Source organism: Gopherus flavomarginatus, chromosome 2, assembly GCF_025201925.1.
Source record: "Gopherus flavomarginatus isolate rGopFla2 chromosome 2, rGopFla2.mat.asm, whole genome shotgun sequence".
NCBI lineage: Eukaryota > Metazoa > Chordata > Testudines > Testudinidae > Gopherus > Gopherus flavomarginatus.
In genome coordinates this window covers 292,386,311-292,412,052 of record NC_066618.1, presented here as the reverse complement: position 1 = coordinate 292,412,052, position 25,742 = coordinate 292,386,311, and the positions used below count along the sequence as shown (strand labels likewise).

The 25,742-nt window shown below is 38.8% G+C and overlaps 1 protein-coding gene across 13 annotated transcripts in view; it reads left to right on the top strand.

Annotated features, from left to right (window-relative positions):
- Positions 1-25,742, top strand: part of PTK2 (protein tyrosine kinase 2) — a 428,303-nt gene that overhangs the window by 107,774 nt on the left and 294,787 nt on the right. For 5 of the 13 annotated variants that reach the window (XM_050940664.1, XM_050940665.1, XM_050940661.1 and 2 more), the window contains exon 1: positions 4,931-4,949. The exons of 1 other annotated variant lie outside the window; for it this stretch is intronic. Coding sequence is in view for 7 of the 12 variants with exons in the window: in XM_050940667.1 (XP_050796624.1) it covers positions 4,847-4,949 (103 nt within the window). In the remaining 5 variants the exon portion in view is untranslated. Of the gene's footprint in view, positions 1-4,605; positions 4,950-25,742 lie in introns of those variants that run through there. 7 more of the 13 variants (XM_050940666.1, XM_050940662.1, XM_050940663.1 and 4 more) reach the window with 4 other exon arrangements.

The window sequence follows — 25,742 nt, the reverse complement described above, 5'->3', positions numbered from 1 at the left end:
GCCGGTTTCCTCCCAGAACATTTATGCTGTGGCCAAGTTATAAATCTAACTCAGTACATTGAAGATGGCTTCAAAACCTGTAAAATTATAGGGGCTGTTTGTTGCTTTGTTGGCTGTTTATGTCACTGTGAATGATCATGACTTCTACTGAAATTGGCAAGAATTTTGAGAAATACCAAGATGGACCAGGTCATCTCCTCCCTGATTGAGACTCGACAGGTTCTTTCTTGAGATACGTGGTCAGAAAAGTTGATGCATAGTTGACAGAATGGGCTGCCCTAAAGTTTGGTGCCATCACCCTTGCTATTTAATATCTTCATGAATAACCAACCAGAATTCCCTGATGTGCGAAGATTCATTTATGCAGATGATCCTTGCATCGCTACCCAGTCAGAAACATTTGAGCACATTCTAAGCAGTTCACTGAGTATACCTGGAAAATAGTATTGCACATGCTTCCTGTTCCTGAATGCTAATCCCCTAACAAAACTCATGTGCGACTTCCACCTGAAACACCATTAAGCAAAAGCTGCAAATATTGCGGGATGGTGCTATGAACATCCGATGTACCTAGGGGTTACATTAAACTGAACACTGACATTCAAAGAGCACATCAAGAAGCTGAAAAAGAAAGTAAACTCCAGAAATTATGTACTTCAGTAACAGGCAATCACAAAATGGGGAACTCACCCCGAAACACTCTGAACAACTGTTCTTGCACTTGTGTTACTCAACTGCAGAGTACTATGGCCTAGTATGGTATTGCTCAGCCCAGGCACATAAAATTGATATTGAACTCAGTCAATCCTGTAGGATAAATACAGGGACTTTGAAACTGAACCTCACACTGTTACTATACTGTCCTGTGGGGATTGCATCACCATCAATGGATGGGATGCTTTTAGTAAAAAGGGGAGGCAAAAACAGGTGCATAATCCAAGACATCCGCTGCATGGATACACTTTACCATCTGTGATGCAGAAGTCCAGAAAGAGCTTTGCCTCTGAAAATCCCTTAACCCAAAATACCACTCTCTACAGAGAACAACATGACAGGAAATGTAGATGATCTTGGAGAACCTGGTTCCTTCAGAACAACTCCCTTCAGGCACTGAACTTAAATGAAAGCACTGATATACTCTGACTCGATCGAGAGCTGAGTTGGCAAAGACTGGTGACAGTACTGCTTAGTGGATCTGAGGGTCTGCTGCAAATGTGAATGTGGCGAACTATGCAAACGCATGAATGCTGCCTGATGCAGTGCCCCCTGTCAACAGCTTCAGGTAAAGTTACTAGTACTGAAAAGTCATGATTGTGGTGGGAAATGTGTGGCCCTGTAGCTATTGCTGTTTCTCTTCTGATTTTCCCTGGCTCTGAGGTATTTAAAGAGTTGTCTGGTCACCCATTTGAGTCAGGTCTATACTGAAAAAGACAATGATGTGATTTTTAAGGTAGAATGCTGCCTTGGCTTCTTTTTGAGTTGTGTTCTACCGTAATGTTTTTGTTAGAAAGGCAGATGGAAACACACAAGCAGGTTTGGTTAGTTTAAATCCTTGCACTATAGGACCGTTTGGTCTATTTTGTAAATTATTATTTACAGATTTAAAAAATATGTTTATAATAAATATGTATAGAACCATTGAGCAGATATTAAAAATTATATTACTGGTTTGGTGCAAAGCTTTGGTTCTCACCTTTCCCCATACTGTAATGAGATATAACAGGAAAAAGTCCTGGGAAGAGAGTGGTCGAACCCTCTGAAATCCATTTGTTCAGTGTCACTACTTCTTTATTAATGTCCATATAAGCTTTAAAAAACATGAGCCAGTGCATTCTCTTCATTCAGATTCTTCTTGATAACCCACTTTCCCATAAACTTACCCAATAGGAGTTTTTATTCTATTAAAATAACAAATAACAAGTCCAAAACCAATCTTGCCTCCTGGATTTACTAGAACTTCCTGTTAAGTGCTGTCTTCTGTATGCATCTCTTTTGGACTGTAAACTCTTCATGGTAGGGAACATATTATTTATTTGTATTCCAGTAGCATCTAGAGGCCCGAACCAAGATCACTGCTCCGTTTTGCTTGAGGCTGCACCTACGCATAGTAAGAAAGTTCCTGTCCTGGGAACTTACACTCTGAATAGACAAACAGGCAAAGGGTGGGAGAAAGGAAATACTGTCCTTAATTTATAGATGGGGATCGAAGGTAAAAAGAGACTGTGACCTCCTCATGGTCATAAAGAAGGTCAGTAGGAGAACTGGATATTAAAATGAGCTTCCTTGAGCCCCTGACCAGACTCTTAATTACAAGACCATCCTTCTTCTGCCTCTTATCTTTGCCTGTTGCACAGAACCAAGCACATTATCAGCCCTGAACAAGTAACAGTAACAATAACAATAATTACTTTGTACGAGGTATATGGCTGAAATGAACAAGAACTGTTACCTGTACTATTGCTTGTGGTGTTATGTCCTTAAAGGTAAACATATAAGAACCCAGAGTTGACAGGATTTGGATGCTTCTGCAGTACTGTGTAGTTTCAAAAATTTTCAGAGGAGGAGAGACCCTGCGTATCCCTAAGTCTCTTTGGCTCTCTTCAGCCCCAGAAAGAGAGCCATTTGGTCACTGTGCCTGGGCACTGATGCAGAACATCTGTGGCTTGGTTGTGCTCTAATCTCTATTTTTGCAGTGGATAACTTTTCTTTTAAATTAAAAAAAATATACACACACACACTTACACTCTCTCTCTCTCTCTCTCTCTCACTTTTGGAAGGAAGCAACAGTATTTGTTACCTAGAGACTTTAAATGAACGCTTCTGGATGTCTGCATCATACTGTATTGAGAATCCAAAATGGCAGTGATGTAATCTGTAAGCACATAAAATTAATTAAATATGTAATGGAGAGTATTGTGTGTGCTGTTACACCTAGGCAGTTGAGTCAGTTTGGTGATTGTGTTAACTTAAAACTAACTCTTTTGGTAATAGTCTTAGTTATGTAAGCTCTGTGCCTTACTATTGAAGATTGTATACGGTGGTGTTGTAGCCATGCAGGTGCCAGGATACTAGAGAGACAAGATGGGTGAGATAATACCTTTTATTTGACCAATTTCTGTCTGAGAGAGAGACAAGCTTATGAGCTAACACAGAGTTTGTCTCACTGACCATAAGAAGTTGGTCCAATAAAAGATATTACCTCACTCACCTTGTCTTTCTATTGAGGACTGTACATTAGAGTTGGCTAATATGGAATTTATGAATAGTTTAATGATAGGAATGGTATCTTTTGTCCCTAAGAGTTTATAATATTTATTGAGGCTGAATCTACTTTTTAATGTTCTATAATGAAACATATGTTTATAGTGTGTACTGTGGAACCTTCCACTAGAAGAGAGAAGATGGGAGTTTTGTAATTTTTGTTTATCTACATACACGCTATACACGTATACAGGTACATCCTCACAATAGTGCACATAGCTTGTTATAGAAAAAGGGTTCTACAACACAAAGGGTTCTACAAAAAGGGTTCTACATATAAACATTTCATTTCAATATATAACATGAACAGGTGATTGATTCAGCAGAGATGAATTCTACGTGGTATATTGCATGTGCATAAATATATATTAAACATAATGTAAAATATCATTTTTATTCCTGGTGCCCAGACATTGAAAGAAAATCAAATCTATCTTTTGTTTACCGTTTATGTATGAAGTGTAATGTGCAGGTAGAGAAGTATATGTGATGACCTATGCCTTCTCTCAGCTGCAAGAGAATAAAATAGTGGTCATATTTTTAGAGGGGAGCTAGCTATGGTACTGATGACAGTGGACATTGTGGTGTCCTATTTCCTTAGGGTTAGCTCACCTTTCACCAATGTTTTGATCTATCATTGTTTCTCCTCTTGTTTAATTTTAAAAAATGCAGTTAAGTTAGATTCCTGATCTAGACTCAATCCTGCTTCCATTGAAGTTTAGGGAAATTTTAATCAGCTCTTACTGTATATTTTATAAAGCTAAATTTACTGTAAAATAGTCTCTAAATCTGATGGAAAGTATCAAGTGAGTAGGCTTTTTTATTTTTATTTTTTGTATTGCTTTGTTTTTACTAAAACATGTTTGTTCTGCTGGATACTTCAGGATACTCTGCATTTTCAAGTTATTCATTGTTCAGTTTTTCATTGTTCGTATCTTATTAGGGAAGTTATTGAAAATCAAATGTCAGGATAGGTTGGTAAAATACCAGAGGCATGAATTTAAAACAAAAATGGTTGGGGAGTACCTCTACAGACATGACCTGGGTCAGGCTTGATTTGCAGCTTAGTCAATTTTAGAATCTGCTGTCAGTTTTGTAAACAGGAGTCTGCTGTGTGAATTGAACAGAAGGGTGAGATTAGCATATTAATAAGGTGCTTGCTAATCGCCTTCCCTTCTGCCCCTCCTTCGCTCCCTCCTCCCTCCTGAATGAATCTAGGAATACAGACACACACACACAGTCACATTACTGGCTGGTAGCATTCTGTTCAGTAGCTCACCCTGGAAAAGGATGGTCGGTGCTTTAAATTGTTGAGGCATGAGACGATTCTGTAACTGAAAGGCATTCTTCATGCTGATGGAATATATTACCAAAGGAATACTACAGTGTTTTGCTTCTACCTTTCCTTTAAACTAGATGAAAAGAGACCAAATGTAGGCAAGGTTAATAGTTTTCTCCTTGCTTGTGGATTGAATACATTCAAGTGGCTGGCTTCCCAGCCCCCCTGCAGGAGCAAATACTATTGGAGCACTGAATTGGGACATTGTATGCTGAAGCCTGGCTTGATCTCTATACGATTGTGTGTATGTTGTTGTTGGAATTGGCAGGCCAACAGGCCCGGAAACAAGCAGGTGCTATCTATATGGAGAAAAGCGGCTGTAGTCCATTCCCAATATGCTGGGCTAAAGGTACACATGACTTAATTATATTTTTTTCTGTGTCAAATTAATGTTTTACCACTGGTGAGTAATAGTGAAAGAAAAAAAATTAACACAAAATACAAAGTAAAATTGATGTATTCCGGTCATGCAATTCTAAGGTGAAACAATCAGCTGAATCCTCTTTCACCTGACAGCTGTAATGCTTTTTCTTAAAAAATGTTTTGAAATCAGTGAATCGCCATTATTTTAGCTATTTTGTTTTTAGTTTCACTGATCTTAATGTAGAGATTATTTTGTTTTAATATTTGTTTAATTTTAAAAACCGCTGATGAATCTATTCCTGCCTTTCACTTTCCTTTGGGGAGAAGTTCTCCGTTTATTTTCTTTAAAAGTGCTGATTTCAGTGAAACGAATCATACAGCATAAAAGACTGACTCCTATTATTTGTTTTCTTGATGGTTGAGAAGTTATCAACATTTATTAGCAGTAATAAAAATAACAGATTTGTACTTTATAACTAATGTAATGATAGGAGCTGACTTGAAATTGAGCAATAATGGTTCATAAGGACAAAACTTACACGGTTGGTGTATTTCAACTGAATGTCAAGGTATTAATATTTACACTATAGTTCAGAAGACATTTGTGTACTTCCTGCATGGATGTTGGTAACAGAAACACTGCATATGTAAAAATATGTGTGGGTCAAACACAATTGTATGCTAGCAAAATATAGCTAATAGCAAGAAAACTGAATCTTCTTTTAGGATAAGAAGCAGCCTGTAAAATAACTGACAGTAAGTATAGATTTGGGGTTTATTTTCATATTCACATTCATCTCAATGTGGATGTTTAAAAGAGTAACGACATGAAATATTGCAGTATTGTTAGCTTAGATCACAGAGTGATACATTTAGTTCAGAAGCTGTAGAGGGAAATAAGTACATGTAAAATAAGCAGATGGTAATTCTGAGGTTTGTAAGCAAAACCTACAGAATGTCTAGTAGCTAATACCATGTTACTTGGCCTAGATTAAATTAATGGTACCTTTATTTATTTTTATGTTAAAAAAATAAATCCTTAAACATGGACATACTGTATCACTGCCATTGGCTTCATGTGTGATCTGTGCGCCTTAACCCTTTTGTGCCTCTGTTTCCTTGTCTGTGAAATGAGAATAATACTTCTCTGTGTCATAGGTCTGTTGAGGGTAAATTCATTAAGATTTGCTAAGTGCTCAAAATACTATTGCAATATGCATCAGAGAAAAAAACCCTGTAAGCATTAAACAGCCCGTGTGAGAACTTGAGTACCACACACTGATAGTATCTGAGAATATACAGAGTATGCCATTTCACTATGAAGTAATATTTGACAAAAGCAATTAATTGCATTTATTTTCAGTTAATCTGTACTTTACTGTTGTTAGAAAATTGATTGGTGGGAGGAGTTGATATAAGGATGACTTCTATTTATATATCAGAAACTACATAGCTATGGCACAGTTTGGCCTTAGGATTCAGTCCTTGTTCAGTGACCCAGGGGTCTAAACTCAGGGTATGGCTACACTTGAAATTTCAAAGCACTGCTGTGGCAGCGCTTTGAAGTGTGAGTGTGATCGGAGCGCCAGCTCTCTCCCAGCGCTGCACGTAAACCACATCCCTTATGAGTGTAGCTTGCAGCGCTGATTACACTGAGGCTTTACAGCGCTGTATCTTGCAGCGCTCAGGGGGGTGTTTTTTCACACCCCTGAGCGCGAAAGTTGCAGCGCTGTAAAGTGCCAGTGTAGCCAAGCCCTCAGATGCTTTTGCAGGGAATAACTTTCAAAGCTTCTGTCCATATCAGACATGGCTGTAATCAGTTTTGTCTACTGATTTTTTTGCCACTAAGATGCACCAAATTTGTGTACAGCTTTAAAAGAATAGCACTCTTTTTCTTATAATATTTTATAATTGAAGCTCTTGAATACAAGTGGAAAAGTCAAGAGAAAGCTTTCCAAAAGGAAATAATGAATTTTGTTACTTATTAGAGGAACTAGAAAACTGTTGACATGGCATGTTTGGTTTTGATTTTTTTATTTCCTTTTGCTTTACAACCTTAAAGGCACCACAGCAGGCTAACCTGTCCTTCCAGCTGAGGATTGCTGGATGCAGCTCACACTGGAGTAAGTCAGTGTTGCTCATTGAGATACTAAACAAATGAAAAGCTGTCCCTCCCGCACACACTTTCCAGTGGCTGAACACGCTTCCTGTATCTAATGAGATCCTGTAATATAATTTCTTTGAAAACTTCCTTATGCAGCCTTCTCTTTCCTGAAATAAATTAAGAACAGTCCCACACAATTCCCTTTTTTGTTTTGATTCAATATAAGTGGGAATTAAAGGTTATGAGATATGAATCTGGGAATATCAGTCATTTCTAGAATACACTATACCACATCCCCACCAAAGAAAATAAGATAGAAGAGAAATTGCTTGCACTGTTTTTGCAATTGGATGATGACCATTCTTCAGCTGACGAATACTCTGTGTACTGTTCATCAGCTTAACCTTAGGGCAACGAAACTGATCTGGCCTACTTTGATAAGGGCTGTGAGATATCTACAGTCAAGAAAAGGTAATCTGTTAAAGAAATAAACATTTAGATGGATGTCTTTATTTTGGACCATTGATTTTATAGCTCCCTTCACTACCTCCAGTATAAATACTATGTAATTCACATCTAACATTTCATCAGATATTTGGTAATGTGCCCTAATGTCTTAATTCATGTTCTTGATTTTCCCCAAAAGTCCCTAATTCAGTGGTGGGCAACCTACGGCCCACCAGGGTAATCAGCTGGCAGGCTATCATAGCTTGTTTATATTTGAGCGGCTGCCTACAGCTCCCAGTGGCCGCGGTTCACCGTCCTGGCAAATGGGAGCTGCGGGAAGCGGCGCGGGTCGTAGGGATGTGCTGGCCGCCACTTCCCGCAACTCCCATTGGCTGGCAATGGCGAACCGCAGCTACTCGGAGCTGCTGGCTGCCGTTCAAATGTAAACAAACTGTCTGGCAGTCCACCACCAGATTACCCTGATGGGCCGAAGATTGCCCACCACTGCCCTACTTTCTCTGTTGGTAATTATTTGTTTGAATTTGACTGATAAAGCTTTAAGTGCACTATACATAACCCAGTGGCAAGCACTGATTCCTTAAATGCTTCACAATATTTCACTAAACCCTATTCATATTCAGTGTGGTTGTTCAGAACAGCAGCTCCTTTCTCTTTCGTTATTGTTTTAAGACCTTAAAATCTGCTTCCTACCTAGTCACTGAGTGCTGACCTAATTGCAATTAGTTCTCTCTGCTGCCAGATCTATGGCACTACCCTATAGTTCATGTAGCTGTTGACCTTTCCCTGTAATCAGCTATTCACTACTTACTTTCTGTACAAAGTATCCATGATGAATAGCACTGTTCTCAAATTCTGCTGTGTTACACCAATGTAAATTCCAAGTAACTTAACTGCTGTTCATTTTTTCTCCAGATTCATGCCAGTCTGAGAGCAGAATTTTGATGGACAGGTTCATAAATAGGGCCCTACCAAATTCACAGTCCATTTTGGTCAATTTCATGGTCATAGGCAGCTCCCTACTCTGGGGGCAGCAGGGGGATTCCCACAGCTCCCCAGTGCTGGGGAGAGGGACCCTGGAGCTCTGAGTCCCCACAGGTGGTGGGGGCCCCAGAGCCACCAGCCACCCCGCTGCTGTCCAGTCCCTTCCCATTTTTATGACTTTTACTAAAAATATTCATGACAAAATCTGAGCCTTAGCTATGAGCCATATGGTTGGTCTCCTTGTATGGGTCTTGTTTCTTGCTGCTGTTTTCTCTCACCTTCCTATGAAACATCAGATTGGGCACAACTGGAGAAGGGACACGAGAAGGAGTGGACCAATGCTCTTGTGATGTTGCACTCTATATGATTTTATGAAAATATGCTAATGTAACTGGAATATGCTTCATGCAAAAGGTCTCTTGTAAGGTATCATTACAAAGCTTATAATCTACTGAGTGTGATCATCCTATTTGTATAAATGTACCACTCTTGTATCTGAAACTAGAAATATGATATATAACTCTGAGGGCCTTTAACCTGGTGCTTTTCCATTGTGAAGTGGGGGGTGGGAACCCAGAGGGACAAAGGATTCCTGCCTTATGCAAAAGATATATAAGTGTATGGAACAGAGAAAAGGGAGAGCCACCATGAGGAATTCCCTAGCTACCACCTGAGCTGGAACAAGGGCTGTACCAGGGGAAATGGTTGTGCCAAGACTGGGAAGGCGTTCAGTCTGTGAAAGAGACTTATTGAAACATCTTTCAAGGTGAGATTTTATCTGTATTCAGTTTGATTAAACATAGACTTGCATGTTTTATTTTATTTTGCTTTGTAATTCACTTTGTTCTGTCCGTTACTACTTGAAACCACTTAAATCCTAATTTCTGTATTTAATAAAATCATTTTTTAATTATTAATTAACCCAGAGTATGTATTAATACCTGGGGGCGGGGGGACAAACAGCTTTGAATACCTCTCTGTCAGTGCTGTAGAGGGTGAACAATTCATGAGTTTACTCTGTATAAGCCCTATAGAGGGTAAAACGGATTTATTTGGGTTTAGACCCCACTGGGAGTTGGGCATCTGAGTGTTAAAGATAAGAACACTTCTGCAGGCTGCTTTCAGTGAAGCCTGCAGCTTTGGGGCAAGTAATTCAGACCCTGGGTCTGTGTTGGAGCAGACGGGCGTATCTGGCTCAGCAAGACAGGGTGCTGGGGTTCCGAGCTGGCAGGGAAAGCAGGGGCAGAAGTAGTCTTGGCACATCAGGTGGCAGCTCCCAAGGGGGTTTCTGTGATCTAACCTGTCACAGCTCTGTCTTGGATGCTTAGCTAGTGGGTCTTGCTCACATGCTGATTGTCAAACTGCTCATCAGGTTTGGGGGCAGGATGGAATATTGCCCAAGATCAGATTGGCTTGGACATTGGGGATTTTTGCCTTCTTCTGCAGCATGGACCATAGTTCACCTGCTGGAATCATCACCTAGTTATTTCCCTGTCATTGGAGGGGCCTTGGTCATTTGTGGCACCTTGGCACACAGCTTAGTCTCCTGAGGACTGAACTGCTTTTGTCTAAATAAAGTATTTGGACTTAACGTAGAGGATTCTGGGTGACAATGTCTGGTGATATATAGGAGGTCAGACTGGATCATCTAATGGTACCGTTAGGCCATAAACTGTTAAACTCTCTGTGTGTTTAGTGATAAACCAGTGAAGACTCGCTGAATAAATTCAAAGGTGCCTTTGAAAGACCAAATTATTTAAAGGGGGACTACACAAAAATGAGGACACCAGTTAAAAGGAAATTAAAGGGTACAGTCATAAAAGTAAAATGCCAGCAAGCTGCATGGAAACTTTTTAAAATCGCCATAATAGAGGCTCAAATTAAATATATATCCCAAATTAAAAAACATAGTAAGAGGACCAAAAAAAGTGGTACCATGGCTAAACAACTAAATAAAAGACGCAGTTAGCAGCAAAAAGGCATTCTTTTAAAATTGGTAGTTAAATCCTACCTAGGAAAATAGAAAGGAGCATAAACTCTAGCAAGTCAAGTGTAAAAATATAATTAGGGAGGTCAGAAAAGAATTTGGAAGAGCAACTAGCCAAAAACTTAAAAACTAATAGCAAACATTTTTAAGTACATTAGAACCAGGAAGCTTGCCAAAAATGAGTGGGGCCACTGAATGATTGAAGTGCTAAAAGAGCACTCAAGGAAGATAAGGCCATCATGGAGAAGCTAAATTAATTATTTGCATCAGTCTTCACTCTAGAGGATGTGTGGGAGAATCCCACATCTGAGCCATTCTTTTTAGGTCACAAATCTGAGGAACTGTTCCAGATTGGGGTATCAGAAGAAGAGGTTTTGGAACAAATTGATAAATTAAACAGTAGTAAGTCATCAGGACCAGGTGGTATTCACCCAAGAGTTCTGAAGGAACTCAGATATGAAATTGCAGAAATACTAAGTGTGGTATGTAACCTATCACTTAAATCAGCTTCTCTGCTAGATGACTGGAGGATAGCTAATGTGACACCAATTTTTAAAAAAGGCTCCAGAGGCGATCCTGGCAATTAGAGGCCAGTAAGTCTAACTTCAGAACCAGGCAAATTGGTTGAAACTACAGTAAAGAACAGAGATATCAGACGCATAGATGAATGCAATGTGTTGGGGAGGAGTCAGTTTGGCTTTGGTAAAGGGAAATCATGCCTCACCAATCTATTAGAATTAGGGCTCTCAAGCGATTAAAAAAATTAATCAAATGATTAATCGCACTGTTAGATAATAGAATACCATTTATTTAAATATTTTTGGGTTTTCTATATTTTCAATTACAACACAGAATACAAAGTGTATAATGCTCACTTTATATTTATTTTTATTACAAATATTTGCACTGTAAAAAACAAAAGAAATAGTATTTTCAGTTCACCTAATATAAGTACTGTAGTGCAATCTCTTTATCATGAAAGTTTGAACTTTACAAATGTCAAATTATGTACAAAAAATAACTGCATTCAAAAATAAAACAATGGAAAACTTTAGAGTCTACAAGTCCACTCAGTCCTACTTCACCAATCACTCAGACAAACACATTTGGTTACATTTGCAGGAGATAATGCTGCCCGCTTCTTGTTTACAGTGTCACCTGAAAGTGAGAACAGACATTAGCATGACACTGTTGTAACTGGAGTTGCAAGATATTTGCGTGCTAGATAGGTTAAAGATTCATATATCCCTTCATGCTTCAACCACCATTCCAGAGGACATGCATCCATGCTGGTGACAGGTTCTGCTCGATAACGATCCAAAGCAGAGCGGACCGATACATGTTGTTTTCATCATCTTAGTCAGATGCCACCAGCAGAAAGTTGATTTTTTTTTTTTTTTTGGTGGTTCGGGTTCTGTAGTTTCTAAATCAGAGTGTTGCTTTTTTAAGACTTCTGAAAGCATGCTCCACACCTTGTCCCTCTCAGATATTGGATGACGCTTCAGATTCTTAAACCTTGGGTCGAGTGCTGTAGTTATTTTTAGAAATCTCACATTGGTACCTTCTTTGCATTTTGTCAAATCTGCAGTGACAATGTTCGTAAATCAAACATGTTCTGGGTCATCATCCGAGTCTGTTATGGCATGAAATAAATGGCAGAATGTGGGTAAAAAAGAGCAGGGGACACACAATTCTCCCCCAAGAAGTTCAGTCACAAATTTAATTAACGCACTAGTTTTTTTAACGAACATCATCAGCAAGAAAGCATGTCCTCCAGAATGGTGGCTGAAGCATGAAGGGGCATACGAATGTTTAGTATATCTGGCATGTAAATACCTTGCAAATGCCTGTTCTCACTTTCAGGTGACATTTTAAATAAGAAGCAGGCAGCAATATCTCCTGTAAATGTAAACAAACTTGTTTATCTTAGCAATTGGCTGAACAAGAAATAGGACTGAGTGGACTTGTAGGCGCAAAAGTGTTACATTGTTTTGTTTTTGAGTGTAGTTATATAACAGAAAAAAATCTACATTTGTAAGTTACGCTTTCATGATAGAGATTGCACTGCAGTACTTGTATGTGGTGAATTGAAAAATACTATTTCTTTTGTTTATCACTTTTACAGTGCAAATGTTTGTAATAAAAAATAATATAAAGTGAGCACTGTACACTTTGTATTCTGTGTTGTAATAGAAATCAATTTATTTGAAAATGTAGAAAAACATCCAAAAATAGTTAATAAATTTTGATTGGTATTCTAATGTTTAACAGTGTGATTATTCAACGATTAATTTTTTAATCTCAGTTAATTTTTTTGAGTTAATCATATGAGTTAACTGAGATTAATCGACAGCCCTAATTAGAATTCTTTGAGGAGTCAACAACGTGTAGACAAAGGTGATACAGTGTACTTGGACTTTCAGAAAGCTTTTGACACGATCCTTCACCAAAGGCTTTTAAGCAAAGTAAGCAGTCATAAAGTAAGAGGGAAGGTCCTCTCATGGATTAGTAACTGGTTAAAAGACAGAAAACACAGGGTAGGAATAAATGGTCAGTTTTCAGAATGGAGAAGGCAAATGGTGGTGTCCCCCAGCCATCTGTACTGAGAGCAGTACTGTTCAACAAATTCATAAATGACCTGGAAAAAGGGGTAAATCGTGAGGTGGCAAAAATTGCAAACGATACAGAATTACTCAAGAAATCCACAGCAGACTGCGAAGAATTACACAGGGATGTCACAAAACTGAGTGACTGGGCAACAAAATGACAGATGAAATTCCATGTTGATAAGTGCAAAGTAGTGCACATTGGAAAACATAATCCCAACTATACATACAAAATTATGAGGTCTTGAGGTTACCACTCAAGAAAAAGATCTTGGAGTCATTGTGGCTAGTTCTCTGAAAACATCCACTCGTGCAGTAACAGTCAAAAAAGCTAACAATGTTAGCAAACATTAGGAAAGGGAATAGATAATAGAGAAAATATCATATTGCCTCTATGTAAATCCATGGTACACCCACACTTGGAACACTATTTTTAGTTCTGGTCACCCCATCTCAAAAAAGATATATTAGAATTGGAAAAGGTACAAAGAAGGACAACCAAAATAATTAAGGGTATTGAATAGCTTCTATATGAGGAGAGATTAAGAAGAGTTGGACTGAAAACAGCTTGGAAAATTGATGACTAAGGGGGGGTATGATAGAGGTCTATAAAATCATCACTGTCATGAAGAAAGTGAATAAGGAAGTGGGAGCCGCGATCGGCCGAACCTCTGGACGTGGCAGGTAAACAAACGGGCACGGCCCACCAGAGGCTTTCTCTGAACAAGTGTCGGACCGGCTTTGAGAACCACTGCTCTAGAGAGGTCTGCATGTCAGAGTGATGGGTGAATTAGAAAACTATCAACTATAGGGTAGTGCCTGAAAGTGTATGTGTTTAAGAATGCCATGTGCGCAGTCTGTAGTATACATTTAAAGAAGTATATCTTGATCCATTTTTGTCCAGGGGCCTCAGAGGAGAGTATACACTTTTGTAACATTTTCCTTGTTAATTTTGTCTGAAAAATTATTTGATTCACTGACTGTATTTGTTATTAATTCCCCATAGACTGCGTGATGATTTTTCTGTCCCATTTAGGCTGGTATAATTTGCAATGTTTAGGAATAAATATCTTTATAAACCAAAGGCGATCTTTTGCTATTTAATCTCTTCTAATGAGCAAAATCCATCAAGCAACTGGATTGGATGTGCAGCTCTTATTGGTGGGATTAATGTGATCAAAATAAGTGTTTTAACAGACGTATGTTTGTTACAATCAGTCTGCTCATATAATTTTTTCCCTCTGCTGCAGTCTTGTTAGTACATTTGCAAACCTTATCTATCTTTGTACAGAGAAACTTGATCCTAATAGCTAATTGCATCTAGTTCTTATCAGTTATTTCTTTTGGAAAACACCTCAGTATTTTAAAATTTATGACCCTGAATGGAATTGTTTAAAATAATGTATTAAAAATTCAACACTTTGCTTTATAAACTTTTACAGACACTAGTTGCTATAGAATTAGCAAGTTTACTGAGTTTTACAAACAAACATAGTAAAAAAAAACCCCAAAGATAAGGCATCTGAAAATGTTTTGTACATTTATTATGGCAATTATACTGTAGTTTTATTTTGTATGATAGTAGGTCATAGTATACTAATAAAATATTGTAGAACATTTCATAAAAATAATGAAATCTTAGCATAATGAGACATCACTCCAACATCTACTGTTAAATCTTTGCTAAGAAGTGAGGCAAGGGTGCCAATTTTCTGAGCAGATTACAAAGCATGGAGATTAGTGGAGTTCTGAAATATTTGATATATAGCTAACATTTGAGGTCATTTGCTATCTTTACTAGATTATAAAAAAAATAAACTGCTTGGTACTAAATGCAGATGTAGGTTTTGTCTTTTATATCCTAGATTCGATTTGGCAAGCAAACAAAATGACTAAGAATCTGTTTAAAAATGGGTAAAATATGTTTCATTCAGTGGTAATGGGGCTCTGAAAAACTTTTTACTTGCCAAGATAATTTAAGTTGGCTTCCACTGCCATGACTTCGCTAACATCTAAAACAAAGCTCTTTAGTGTTCTTTTTAAATTGGACCCAGGAGTTTTGTAAACATTTGACAGTCTCATTCTTTCAGGAAGTTTCAAGGAAAGTCGATCTTATCCATATGAGGTCTCCACATATTCTTTTGTATAACAATAAGATTGATGCCTTTCTAAGATCTTTGCAGAACTGGAGTCTATTCACATGGTTAACTTTACCCAAGGAGTCTGAAATTTTCAGGTAGAAGCTAGCAAAGAAGGCTATAGGGGAGGATGTGACATGAACAGAAGGAGAGGGTAATGAGTTCAGCTGTAGCATTTTGGACAGACTAGAATAATAAACGTTGACAGGAAGAGACTATTTCTATCAGATCTGAAATACGATTTCAAATTAAATCAAAGATAATTCTTGCTCATCATAAAACTGCCCCACACATACGCCACTTGACATTCCATGAGTGAGCCAAGTATGCCCCAAGGTATTAGAGCAATTCCTTTTTAGAATCAGAAATAAAAGAGGAAACTGAGGGATACGTCTCAGTCTGTCCCAAGTGAATGACGACTACTTCTGGTTCCTTACCCAGACAGATCTCATTTGCCATCACGATTTTACATACTCATTGCAGGATATGATATTTGGTGTACCTTCAGCCATTGGATTAAGGGATGGGGCCCTTCCTGTTAATCTGGATCTTTTGGATCCTGTGAGGAATAATTGCACTCAATTGGTTTTATTTACAGTGATGTCAGGAGAGCCAGACAGGCTGTACGGTGTAAATGAACAGGACTGGAGCTACGTCTTGACACACCTAGCCCAGTTGTTTTTCTGCTGTCAGTAGTAGATCATAGATTCCTAGGTCTGTTGATTTTAATCCTTAAAATAATTTATCTAGGAAACAAGATTATCATGGCAGAGAATTTATTACTGCTGAAAACTTGACATATAGGTGACGATCTAAACTCATAATGTGGTTTATACTACAGATGGTTAAGAAGCTTTCTGTCACTCTTAAGGTTTTAGAGGTGTAGTGCAAGAAGGTTTGGAATACATAGTGCATTTATTCTTTATAGGGAGTCTTTGATGTGTGTGACACAGCAACTGTCTGGTGCCTTTGCAGTTATTAGGAGATACTTTTGGCTAAATAATTCTAATCTCACTCTTGAAGTTCAACACAAAGTATACCATTTGAAGGACTAAAGTTCTATTCCATGCCATGACATTAGACCTCTTGACTAAACAAAAGTGGATTAGATCCATGACTATATCTCTTGGCTTGGTCTTCATATAAGAAGTAACAGATAATCAAATGTACTTAAACTGCAGCAACTGCTTTTTCACTCTTGTCGGACTCACAGGTTAAGATATTCCAGTGGTGTGCCACCAGCTCACTTAATGTATCCTCTGAAACAGCAACTTTGTGTCTATTTTCAGCTTTTTTGTTACAGCTTCCTTGAATCAAATTGGCAAAACTTTCCTGTGCTTAAAAGAGAGAGAGACTCATTGCATGCCCTCTTCTTCCATATCCCAGCACAGACGTTAATGTGGAAATAAAAACATTACCTTACTTCCGTGCCGCTGTGTCCTTACCAGCAGATTCTGCATCTGTGGTGTTCTGATCTCCGGTAAGAATTTCACAAGAAGATATTTTTGAAAGCTTAATACAACCATAGGAATTCCCCTCCCCACCCCCCCAGTGCAAGTATTGGGCCATTTCATACATAGATCAGAATGAACTGTTGAGTGGTTGTCCGCAATGCACTGAAAAGACAGCCCTGCCAATGCCTCTAACGGGTTTCATGGATAATATTGTGAATAGCCCAGTGTCTTGCTTTCATTAGCGCTGTCAGTGGGAGTGCATTCCTTTCCCCATTATAAAATTATAACCTTAGAAACACTAGAATTAAAGCTCTGCTAAGTGAGGCAGGATTCTGTGAACTGGACTTTTAATTCTTAGTGATATAAATAATATTTTTATTTTTGCTTTTTAATATTTGAAAATCAGTAGTTTCTGATTTAAAAAAAAACCTTATGTTTAGTGATAGAATCAGGGGTTAATTAAAAGTGTTTCTTCAGTTTTTCCTTTTACTGCTGTAGGGAAATTCCATTTTTTGCCTTTAAGTCAAAGACTTGCTTGAAAAGACATCTCTTGTGAAAACAATGTGCCTTCAGCCATACTGACTTGGACATTTTATCTCATCAGATCTAAACTAAGCAGTGTTGGGCATGGTCTGTGCTGGGATGGGAGAGTCAAAGAAAAACACGAATGGTACATAAAGTGATATTAGTGATTCAGTAGGTGGTTCTGTTTGCTCTAGTACTGAGCCAGTGACCCATCATTGTGTTGTGGAACACCACCAGTGTATTTCCACTGACACTTAAAATATAGAGCATCATCCACTGTAGTCAGTAAAAATTCTATGGCTTGTTTTAAAAGAGTCAAGTTTGCATGGATAAATTTCACTTCAGATAATTATGTTCTGTCTATGTAAAAATGCAGGGTGAATTTAAATGGTGAAGATATTTTTGTTTTTAGTGTTTATGTGATGTTGCTGTTGCATGTTTGAAGTCTGTAGCTCTCCCTTGGCTTTTGCATTTCTTTGAGAGAGAGAGAGGGGTGTGTGTGTGTGTGTGTGTGTAAATAATGATCATTTGACGTGTTTTTAAAGTTTGTCAAATACTTTATCATATTTTCATGAAACAACTATGATTAAGGTTACATAACCGTTTCTATTCTAATCCCACTGCAGACTTGTTCTCTGCCAAAAACTGAATCCTTCTGGAAAGTTTTGGTGGAAAACTGTTTTACCATTTCTCAGTCAAAGCAGAGAGTTCCATAAAGGAGCAGTGACTGTTGAGAGTATTGGTACAGATAAGTTAGCAGGACAGCTGAGGGACAGCCACACCCCATTTAATACTCAGAGAAATTGACAGAGGAGGAGGAATGTGAAGTGTTTTACAAAGGGGAGGTAAGTGGTGTTATCGGGAAAATGAGGCATAGAGTGGTTAATTTGCCCAGGATGACACGTCAAATCAGTGGCATGGATAGGACTGTCACCAATGACTGTAGACTTTCAGCTCATTGTCCACGGGACCATAGTGAAGAATGATGAGCTGTGATTTTGTTTCTCTTTGCTTTTGTGGAGTTATATTAAACTTGTTACCTAGTACACACTTTTTTTTCCACACAGGAAGAGAAAATGTGTTCATCCATACATCTATCAGTAGTATATGTATATCAGTTGTGTGCAACCTGAAGCCTGTGGGCCGCATGTGGCCCATCAGGGTAATCTGATTGCGGGCTGCGAGAGATTTTGCTGATGTTGACCGTCCGCAAGCAAGGCCCCCCCGCAGCTCCCAATGGCCATGGTTCCCTGTTCCAGGCCAATGGGAGCTGCAGGAAGTGGCGACCAGCATGTCCCTCCAGTCCTCTGCCTCCCGCAGCTCCCATTAGCCGAGAATGGTGAACCGTGGCCGCTGGGAGCCGCGAGAGCCGTGTCTGCAGACAGTGAACATCAGCAAAATGTCTCGTGGCCCGCAGTCACATTACCCTGATGGGCCATGTGCGGTTGCCCACCACTAGTGTATATACCACATAATATACATTAAATGTGCCAATTTTGAACATATTATACTCTTTCAACTGTGACCCACTATTTTCAGTTATACAGCTTCTGAATTTTATTTTCCACTGTCTTGAGTTCAAAGTTTAGGCTAACTGCAATCATCTTGTGCTCTAGTTAACAATTGCAGAGTTCATTGGGTACATTCCTTATTCTTTATTCCTACATCTGAGGGAATACTTATGTAAATATTTGATCTGGTTTGGCCTTCTAAGCTGCATCATCCTTTATATAGGTATTTTTAGGTTGTTTGGCAATTCCATTGCTTAAATTGGTACTTAGCATTTTTGTACACCATTCTGTTAAAGGAAGCCTTCTGATATGAGACTGCTGTATTGTCTCCCCAATAAAATACGAATGTCTGATTCCACTTTAACCATTTTAAGTTACTCCTGTACATACTTTTTCTCTCCAAAAAGAGTGGTAAGGAAGAAAAAAAATCATTAATTTGTTGTTATTTTCCAGTAGTTAACTTTTTAGCATGGAGATAAGATAATTTGTGTTGCAGGTCAAAGTAAGCAAGAAAATATTATTAAAGTGTGGTCATTAATTAAGATTTTTTTGTAGAATGTAAATTGAACAGTTTAAACTGAGCATATTAAGTATTCCTTATGCCACTAAAGAGTGCTAATTCTAGTGCAATTGAATTTTCTACCCTTCTGTATTCTCAGACCTACAAAACCACCTTCAGCCAAGTATCAAATAATAGCAAATGTATACAAATGTAAATGAGCACTTCTGAAGATTTCTGGGGATCATGCCTTTTCTTCTCCTCCACCTCAGTAATACATATCTTAATCTGGAACCCAGGAAATCTGGTACACTTTAAGTGGAAAAAAAAATCTAATCAGAATTTCCAATAAAGTACACTGCTACTTATAGAAAGTAAGTCTCTAAAAATAACAATGGAGCCTCTCATTTTTATGTTACAGTTTCATATTCAACCAGGTGTCTTGGTGACATTCATTACCATCTAATGACTGTTCAATTACTTACCTGAAATGAGCTCTCTGAGGGCTTGCCTACATGAGAAAATTGCACCAGTTTAATGAAGGTGTAATTTTTAACTGATTTAATTAAACCATTGTAAAAAGTTATGTGGACACTCTTATTCCAGTTTAAACAAGACTTATTTCTATTTAGCTTTAGTCAATTAAGAATTGTAATAAACTAAGCAAAAAAAAAAGGTCCAAACCTTTATTTGCACCACTCTGAATCAGTTTAATATTGCAACTTCAGTTAAACCAGCACCACTTTCTGATGCAGACAAGCCTCTTGTCAAGTTGCCAGTGGACAGGTGTTCACATCATTAAAACTATCATCACAGTTTGCATCCTGGCTGGCCCCAAACATATGATGATTTACCACAAATCCATGCTTCCAGGCTACAAGGCTCCCCACTCTGTCTGCTTTTAGCAAACCACATGTCTGTTGCTGAGCTCACTGATGGGTCCTCTAACCAGAGTTTATGGTTTTGCAGAGTGGGAAGCATAACGAGACCCGAGTGTTGGATCTCTCAGCTCTCATTCTCTTCTAATGACCATTCCAAGAGATAGGGCAGGGTTTCTCAAATGAGGGTCTCTGCTTGTGTAGGGAAAGCCCGTGTGGACTGGACCAGTTTGTTTACCTGCCCTGTCTGCAGGTCTGGTCAGTGGGAGCCACAGCCCGGCCCGCCAGGGGCTTTCCCTACACAAGTGGCGACCCCTCTTTGAGAAACCCTGAGATAGGGAGAGAAGAACCCCTGTGACTTTCCAGCGTAATCCCATCTTCCAGCTGCTTTTAACCTTCTGAAATAGTCCTTTGATTGAAGCCAAGGCTGTAAAATGTCATCCCCAGAGTTTGAATTTAGAACAAATGCAGTTCAGCTGTTTCTCAGTTCCATGTGTTTTATAGGGGGTGGTGGTGATCAAACCAAACCAAACACCACTCTTCCCAATATATTGTACTCAGTCATCTTATGCATTTTTTTCTGTAGGTTTAGAAAGTCTGTGCTTGCATAACTGCGATATTTGATTTCATTTAAAATATGACTAGTTTTATATGTTTCAGAGAGATCTAAGGAATAAGCTAAACTCAGAATCAGTTTGGGCTAAATCTGCAAACTAGATTTGTATGGGCACATCCCGTCATTGGGGCTCTGCACAGGTGTATGAATCCACCAATTTGAATCCTGTTGTGGGATCAGAATCTTAATTAGTTGTAAGTTTATTAATATTTAAATCCCCAACCGATGAAGATGGCTAAACTATTTTTGCTATGAATCAGTTTAAAAAACAAATGAAGAAAGTTGCAGCTTGCTGAATGTAAATGTTCATAACTCAGTTATCTTACCAGTTTTGAAGACTCTGTATGGTAGATTAACTTTAATTTCCAGTTCATATTAGTAAGATTTGGATGATTTGACAAATTTGATACAAGGAGACTATATTTTAAGGCATAAAGACTAAAGGAGTGCAGTTAAGGTAGAATGTTCAACCTTAATATTAAATTTCATGACTTGGATATTTGATTACTCACTCTTAATATTGTATATGAAATGATGCTGTTGGGTTGTAGGCATATTTGAAATCGATAGAGTTGTAAAACATTTCCTTTGGTTCAGATATCTACACAGTTGTAAAAATGCCTAATTGTCTTTGCCTGACTGTTAAGAAAGAAAAAGTTGCCAATTATGCAGTCCTGGGGCGTGGTGGGAAGAAGACAAGAATTTGGGTGGATCCAAGTACCTTTTGAATGAATAGTTGGTCTGTTGAGTGACTCTTAATTCTTTTAGGTTCTTGCCTTGAGAGACTTGATGGTGAGTAAAGGTGTGAATGGTGCTTGGATACCACCACTATCATAGACTTGGATTTTGGTTTCATATCAATACATGATGCTTTTCACAAGCTCTGAATTCACTGCAAATATTGTTAATTCAGGAGTTGGTTAATCTTATATATTAAAGTACAGAAAATTATGCAATACCGTGCGGTATTTGGTGCAGTATATTTCTTATGTCCTGCAGCTTTCTCCATATCCTCCTGTCCCCACCCCTTTATGTACAGTCCACAATAATCCCATTAAAGCTGCTCAAGTTCTATTTGGAATGGAAACAAAATGTGGCCTCACACTTATTCCTCCAACAGACAATTTTTTTAGTGTAGATTGCAGCTGTGATATAAGCTGTTACCTTTCTGTGTCTTTCAAGGACAGTCAACCTCCTGTAACACAATGAAATTAACCATAAAACGTGTCCTGTGTGCCCAGCTATGCAGTATCTTTTATTTACTGTCATAGGGCTCAATCCTGCAAGGTGCTTGAGCACTCTGGCCCTTCTGATCCGGTAAAGTACTTCTGCAAGTGCTTAACTCTTAAGTATATGTGTACTCCCACTGACATTTTTACTGGATGTGTATGAAAGTGCTCAGCACTTTGATAGATTGAGACCATAGTGAGGAAAAGTATAGCTCAAGGATAAGCTAGTTTACAATAAGAATGTGGTATGCGTGCCATTTTAAGCTGTTCTTGAATACTGGTTCAGATAATATTTTCTGTAAATTAAGACATGTTTTATTTAAAATTAGTTATATGGTTCTGTTCAATGTTGATGTGTTTAACATAGAACACTGTTTCTTGTTTTAGGACCCTGTCATCTAAGGATTAGGGGTAGTATTTGTTTTTCTGCTGAGAATGACTGTGATGTTTGGTGTTCTGTTAGAGTAGGTGACAGAGTGATAGTGAATGCATGTAATTTCATATGTTATAAATAGGGATAATATGTTAGGGTTCCGTCTAAAAGAATTCCATTACATTCTCCTGAATGTGAATTTCTGTATTTTGTGTTAAACATTCTTCTTGCTCACAGTAAAAAACTAACCCCCCATCCCCAAAAACAAACAAACAAAAAAAACCCCAAAACCACCACAACTCATCAAGGAATTAGATATCGGATAGAAGAGATGCCTGGAAGAGTTGACCAAACAATGTTTCAACAGGTTTCCCCTACTGGTTCCAATGATTTCTGCTGCTGCTGAGATGCCTAGCAAGCATTAGATATGTGGAGTGTTCCTTCTGTATGTGTCGTTCCAAAAACCCTGACTGGAACAACACAATAATGCATGAATTAGAGATATAACTACTGGTGTGCATCAGCATGTTTCATTCATTCATTTAATTAATTTAAACTTTGACAGAACAAACCAAAACACATTGATTCTAAAAATCCAAATTTCACCGGAAATATGAATATAAAATTGACTTTCACCCAACAGTTAACTTGATTTCTGAAAACAAAAACCTCATGTGCAACCTTAAATGAAAGTTCCCAATCAATGTGCATTGCAGTTGATTAAAAAATAAACCAAATTTAAAGTATATATGTCTGTCAGAATATAGAAATTTTGTTTTCTAAATCCTTTTATTTTAGAGACTCAAAACAGAAAGCAGTACAGTTCAGCAATATGTATATGATGGATGGAAAAGTAGATTTGTTACATAGGAGAAGAAAGTAATTTAAACAAAACGTAGTCACAAATGTGAAGTAACGGATAAGCTAAAAAACAAAAGATGCTTCAGTTTGGGTATCAACTAGAAAAAGAACTTGCATATTGAATATCTTCTGCCAAACCATTCTCATTTGCTCTACTACCCCATGAAAGTCTTGATTCTATTTGATTCATTCAAAGAATTATTAAATGATTTCGTGATTCAATGAAGAAAAATGGAGCCTGAATGGATTGTTCTGGTGAGAGCAAGGTGTCCAAAAGTCCCAAAGCTAAGGATGTAGGCCATGGACATCTTTAAATGTAAGTGAAGTCATAGAATCAGTACAAAACATATGGATGACTGATCTTCGCAAGAGTGTGGTAAGAGATGATTAAAACAAATACGAAGGAAGAGACAGGAGACTCAGGCCATGTTTGCACTACAAAGTTAAGTCGACTTTATGTAAGTCAACATCAAGCCTCCAATTTAAGCATGTTGATCTTGTGTGTCCACACCACACTCATTGTGTCGGTGGAGTGTGTCTTCCCTAGCAGAGCTTGCATTGCAACATGGAGCGCTGCACTTTGGGTAGCTATCCCACAGTGCATGTAGCTGAATAGAATTTGGGTAGGGCTTGCACTGCCTCATGGGACCAAAACATTATTGCAGGTGGTTATCAGAACATGGCATTGGCCTCCCATGGTGCACATACCTCCCTTCCTCTCTCTCTCCCTCGCTAATATCAACTGCAAACAAACCAAGGCTTTTTCGCGCCTTTTTTGAAAGCCTGGGTTAGCCGTGCGGATTCCATAGCACGATAAGCATGGACCCTACTCAGCTGTACACTCTTGTGAACATTACAAACACGTCGCACCTTATCCTGCTGTATTTCCACAGCTGAGACAGGAGCTGCTGCGTGGAACAGTGTAATGTCACTCAAGCAGCCCCTCCTGCAAGCTATAAAGCAAAACAATTTGCAGTTGCTGGTGACAGTCACACATCATCTGAATACAGTTGAGTGCTGTTTCTGGTCCCGGGAAACAAGCACTGACTGGTGGGACTGGATTGTTGTGCAGCTATGGGATGACGAGCAGTGACTGCAGAACTTTCAGATGCGTAAGGCCACTTTCCAGAAACTCTGTGCAGAGCTTTCCCCAGCCCTGAAGTGCAGCAATACTAAAATGAGAGCTGTTCTGGCAGTGGAGAAGCGAGTGGCGATTACTCTGTGGAAGCTTTCAATGACAGACTGTTATTGATCAGTGGGGCATCAATTTGAAGTGGGTAAATGAACCATGGGATCTGTTGTGATCCAAGTTTGCAGGGCCATTAATCGACTTCTACTAAGAAGGGTAGTGACTTTCGGCAATGTGCAGGACATAGTGGATGGTTTTGCCACAATAGGGTTCCCTAATTGCGGTGGGGCGATAGATGGAACACACATCCCTATCTTGGCACCAGACCACCTTGCCAAAGAATACATAAATTGAAAAGGATACTTCTCAATGGTGTTGCACATGCTGGTGGATCACAGGGGCTGTTTACTGACATCAATGTTGGATGGTCGGAAAAGGTGCATGACATGCGTATCTTTAGGAATACAGGTCTGTTCAGAAAGCTGCAAGCAGGGACTTTCTTTCCAGACCTCAGAATAACCATTGATGATGTTGACATGCCAATCATGATCCTGGGAAACCCAGCCTACCCCTTGCTCATGAAGCCATACACTGTCCACCAGGACAACAGTAAGGACGGGTTCAACCATAGGCTGAGTAAGTGTAGAATAGTGGTGGAATGTGCCTTTGGACATTTAAAAGGTCGCTGGCGCTGTTTGCTTACTAGGTTAGACCTCAGTGAAAGCAATATCCCCATCGTTAGTGCTGCCTGCTGTGTGCTCCATAATATCTGTGAAACAAAGAGAGGAAAGTTTCCACCGGGATGGGGGGGGTTGAGGCTGATCGCTTGGCAGCTAATTTTGAGCAGCCAGATACCAGAGCACTAAGACTAGCCCATAGATGGGCTCTGCATCTCTGTGAGGCTTTGAAAACCAGTTTCAGCAGTAAGCCAGAGTAATGTGACACTTATCTGTGTTGTTCCTTGCCAAACTATCCCCTCTATTGCATTTTTTCCCCTATAAACTTCACCCTCAGCAACCACCATGTGTGGAATGAATAAAGAGCTTTTATTCCCTCAGTCAGTTTTATTTTATTATGCACACAAATCCACAGACAGCCAAGAAAAATAAGATAACCTTGGGAAAAAGGATTGATAACATTGTGAGGGGAGAAACAAGGAAAGCTTGCTTGTAGATGCACTGCAATAACCATCACAAAGGTCTGGGAATGGGCACCTTCAGTTCCTTCTACCTTCCCCTGGTGTTGAGTGCAAGGGATACTGAACCACCACTCCCAGGCACATAGGAGATTTGTGGGAGGAGGATTGAGAACTGGGTGATGATGGCAGGCAGTTCCGCATAGGCTGCAAACGGAGTCGAGCATCCAGCTGCTTTTTTTGAAGCTCAACCAGATGCCTCAACATGTCTGATTGCTCCTTCAT